The 5,000-nt window shown below is 43.3% G+C and overlaps 1 protein-coding gene across 1 annotated transcript in view; it reads right to left on the bottom strand.

Moving 5' to 3' along the window:
- LOC311033876 (stanniocalcin-2-like) overlaps positions 1-5,000 on the bottom strand; it is an 8,152-nt gene that overhangs the window by 979 nt on the left and 2,173 nt on the right. The window contains exons 2-3 of the mRNA XM_084041575.1: positions 2,589-2,731; positions 303-514 (exon numbers count right to left, since the gene is read on the bottom strand). Coding sequence (XP_083897701.1) covers positions 303-514; positions 2,589-2,731 — 355 coding nt within the window. The remainder of the gene's footprint in view (positions 1-302; positions 515-2,588; positions 2,732-5,000) is intronic.

Below are 5,000 nucleotides of genomic sequence, written 5' to 3'. Positions count from 1 at the left end.
GATGAAAACATGCAATATAATTTCATTATCTCTTATTGTTGGCTGCTATGTCCATATACTGTAATACCCAACAGTCAGGCAGTTCTGTAATATCTCTGTACTAATCGGATCTCAGGGACAAATTTCACAGGTCCATTAAGGTTCAGGTCTGTCATTTTGGACCAGTGAAGAGCTCTCGTTCAGGCAACATTAACATAAAGACTTGAGTTGCAGGAGAACATGAATGAATGTGTGCAACAAGGAAGCAGCAAAGACATATTGGAGATGTAGGTGGTGTGTAGACAGCGGACCTGGTCACTTACCCTTTAGGGAAGAGGTCTTGGAAGTGGATCATCTCTACCATGACGGCAACGTTCTCCTTAGCAGCGGAACAGAGGTTGTGCTTGAGGTAGCACTCCCGTTGAAGCTGAAACACCATCTCCTTGATGGACACGCACTTCCTACTTATACAGCTGAACTTGTGGCGAAGCCCGTGGGCCATGCACTTAAGGGCATCCTTGATGAAAGATTTTCCCTGTGCACGCACACACACACGCACACGCACACGCACACGCACACGCACACGCACACGCACACACACACACACACACACACACACACACACACACACACACACACACACACACCACACGCACATCCGTTAAGTAGGGCCTGAAACAAGAGTGAACTGAAGTTGAACCTGAAGATAAACATTTTAGCATGTATGGATGTTGTTTTTTTGGTACAAGGGGAGATGTTCCTGTTTCAACTATGATGATTTTTCGGGGGTATGTGTTGAATAATATCACTGTCTGCAGAAGTCCTTAGTTCGGGGAGGATTCCCCTTTGCATGAGGGGTGTATGTTTTTTTCCCCATGTGACGTGAGACCCCGGATTAGAATCCAGGTGGTGACGTTGGGGGCTCATCCGGATCAGATTTCCAGGTGGGGGGATGACAGTAGTTGAGTAACCCTGTCTGAAGTAGTCTCATGCAAGCGCGCCGATACTGTGGGTGCCTCGGGGCTAAAGCACCCAGGGGAAATGAAGAGCACCCATCACAAAAAAAGAAAAAGAAAAAACCTCTGACATCTTCACTTCATGGAGTACATTTTTTGTACCAAATTAACCAAATTAACCACATCACAGTACCAAAACCCCCCCAAAAAGGTAACAAACCCGGAAAATAACCGCAAATGGGTTTTGGACATAAATCGGCGCCCCTGGTCTGATGTGGTCAGACCATTTCACGACAGAGAGTCGGAATCACAAGTCATGTCAGTTTTTTGACAGAGAAAAAGTTCTGGGAACTCTCTGACTGGCAGGCAGATTTTTTATGTGATAGGACCTTAACCACTTTTCAATAGTGCCATAGATGTTAGATGTGTATCTAGTCTCGTGTTGCCACACGATGGGAGATCTCTGACTATCAATGGTGACATCTAAATTCATTGTAGTTGCTAGAACAGGCTGCAGAATGAGTTCTGCAAAGTTTATTTCTCTGAATCTCCAAATTTGGGCCAAGGTGGATTGCCCTTTGGTTGAGAAGTACATGTTTGTTTTTCATCACAAGTTCGAATCCAGGTGATGACATATGGCTGAGAAAGCGCAGAAGTTGTATGAGTGTATCGCGCATGTAACACAAAAGATATAGAGTGATTAAAGTATGTGTTTAATTACATGCACAAATATTCTGTCACTCAATCAAATCAGATAAATTCAAGCCGTGGAGAGGCATGTTCCTAGTATGTAGGCCTGACAAACATCTTGAGACTCAGTCAGGCCTGGCTCAGTGAAGCAGAACTACAGTCTCTTGCACCCGTATGAAAGAAGAGCTGGTCGGGCCCATGGCCAGCTGGCTACGCGTGACCCTAGCTGCACACCTTCCAGGCCAACGAGAGGGTTCTGAACTCCATGAGAGAGAAAAAGAGATTGTGAAGAGTGAATGTATACAGTTTTGAGTGTGTACACTGTAGACCTACCTGAAAAGAATGTCTATATACACTGTATCTCTATAGGTTCTGCAGGGGGCAAATGCCACAAATATACAAATATACAGTATACGCTACGGCACATAGACCTTCGACTGCGGAAGAACATTTTTGGTAGATAAAATGGACAAATGGCATTCATGTGCCCTCAATAGAGGATCTGTATAAGGCTAGAATGCGCCCGTGCGCACTCAGACTCATAGAGGACCTAGCCAACGGGTTCTTGATCCCTCTGCAGTCAGGAAGGCTGTATCAGTCCATTAAGTCCAGAACAAGCTGGCTCTGTGAAAGCTTCTATCCTAGCGTTGTGTGCACCCTAAATACCTTGATGTGATGCCTAGACACCAGAATAAGAATCAACTTTATTTGTCACAGGTTTGCAGGTGTAAATAAGTGGGTGAATTTCGCTGTCTTTGCACATACTTTTGCAGTCGTTCTTGTATTCCCTCCCAATAACATTTGTACTGTATGTTGTACATTACTGGACCGACTACCAGGTTGTACTATTGTTCTATAGGTGTACGTGACATGCAGTTATATGCATTTATGTGTTTGCTCTCACTCACACGCAACATACACACACATGCATGCACGCACGCACGCGCGCACACTGTACATTACCTGGGAGTCAAACTTGCCGGCGTTGTGCAGGAAGGTCATGCAGATTTCCTGTAGTCCTCGTATCTCACAGGAGTTATTCTCAAAGCACTCAAACACACCACAGCCAACATCCCCTGCGCTCACCAGGCAATGTTGGATCTCAGCTGCATAGAGGGAATGCAATGCAACATTATTTTAACTTGGATTTAAAACTTGACCCGTAAGAATCAATTTGCAACATGGAAACAGCGCTCATCATCATCATCAGTGCACTCTGAAGACACATGGGTGTGTTGACACCATTAGTATGTTATAGTAGCGGTCTATCATCGACAGGAGACAACAACTCTGCTACAGTCACGCTGTGTTTGTTGCACCAACGACAAAGTTGATCCGTCACGTACTGACGCAGAGAGAGAGAGACAGATGTGTCTCTCCTGTCTTCATGGTGAGCTGCCATCTGTCACAGATACACCTAGCAAGAGAGAGGGGGAGACAGAACTCTGGCTTCCTGAGCCGAGGGGTTTCTGCAGAGGAACACTTGGTGATAGAGATACAGTATTACTGTGTCATTCTGCGCCAGAATCCATCTGCACCGCCTAACATTGAACACGGAGGATGGTGCATTGCAGATACGGCCTAGACTAACTTGTGGAGGAAAATACAAATGCTGGCATTCCTGTCAATTCTTTATGAAATGTGCATCAACAAGTCTCTCATTACAGCAGTGGCACAGTGCTAGATGGAACAGTGAAGATCTGTGTCGACAGCAGCACTTTGAAGGGGGCAATATGCATAATACTTCAGTGCGTGAGAACAGCTCATGCAAACCTATTTATTTTAGGAGGACTGTGAGAAACAGTGGGGAGGACTCTCAGTTACAATAACAGAACAGAGAAGATGTTGATATGTAGCAATGTGACAATGTATCTAACATATGATGCTGCCCGAGCGTAGAATGGCACAGTGGTGCTGTCGAGCTTTCTGCTGTAGCCATGGAATACAGGAATAAAACAAATGATAGAGGACCAAAATGAATGAGAGAGAGAGACTCCTTTTCAACCCCAAATTGTAGTTTGACAGTATGCATTAGGAAACGTGTCATCCATGGACGTTATGTCCCCTGACAAACCCTTTTTAAGTTAATACTTGAGATTTTGCATTGTGTGTTGCAAGACCTACTGTCTTGTGATGAATATGAATGTTTTAGTTGAATGTTGACTCAAGTCTGACATAATGCCATGATGACTGATATTACTGGGAAATGGAGAGTGCTGAGGAAAAATATAGAACAGGGTAGGATATTTTCTGTAAGAAATCGACTCCACACGTGCAACAGCCATGGGTGAGAACAAGTTATTGGTTTGACTTGGACAAAGCAAATAAGGGATTGTCCGTGATTTATTTGAGAAATGACGGTTGTCAACAAAGGGCCTCTGTTGGGGGCAGCGGTGAAAGGGAGGGAGGGATGAGGGGCTTAGACACTGAGTCAAACTCAGTGGTGGAAAGTAACTAAGTACATTTACTCAAGTACTGTACTCAAGTACAATTTTGAGGTAATTTTTACTTCACTGGAGTATTTCCAATTTTCAATCCTTTTTTGTATTAGTATTACAAAACATACATTAACCACTCCAGCCCTATTTAAACTTTGTCTGTTTTGAAAATAGCCGATTAAAACGCTTTGTATGATGTTTGTGAAAACTTGTGAAATGGGACATTTTGCACAATGAGTACTTTTACCTGTGGTACTTTAAGTATATTTTGATGCTAATACATTTGTACTTTTACTCAAGTACATTTTGAACACTGGACTTGTCTTATACTTGTTGTAAGTATTTCTACATGGTGTGGTATTGCTACTTTTACTCGAGTCAAATGTTTGAGTAGTACCTACACTTCTTCCATCACTGTTAGGCACTGAGTTGAACTTTAGTACGCAGGAAAAGTGAGCCGCTGTCGGCGGTGCTTGTGTTGGCATCACGGGAATGTGCTTGGATCGTACGAGCTGGCCGCAACGTGCATTGAATTACACAGAGGTGTTACCAGGGACTCTGCTGTGAAAAAAAAAGAGAACTGCCTTGGAGTTGTGAGTTGTCCCCCCTGTATTGGCGTGGAAACACATTATAACGCTGCTCTTAATCATTAGGCACAGCGGGCTTGGAGTCGTTTCACTTTTAAATCTCAGTGTGGGGAATTAACAGTGGTGTAAAGTAACTAAGTACATTTACTCAAGTACTGTACTTAAGTACAGTTTTGAAGTATTTTTACCTTACTGGAGCATTTCCAATTTTCAGTACTTCTACTCCACCACATCTCAGAGGCAAATATCGTACTTTTTACTCAACTACAATTATTTGAAAACTTTAGTTACTAGTTACCTTACATTTGGATTATTATTACAAAACATACAGTAACAGTTGATCAGCCCTA

The sequence above is a fragment of the Gymnoscopelus microlampas genome, assembly GCF_963454915.1.
Source record: "Gymnoscopelus microlampas genome assembly, chromosome: 18".
NCBI lineage: Eukaryota > Metazoa > Chordata > Actinopteri > Myctophiformes > Myctophidae > Gymnoscopelus > Gymnoscopelus microlampas.
This window is presented reverse-complemented; position numbering and strand designations above follow the sequence as displayed.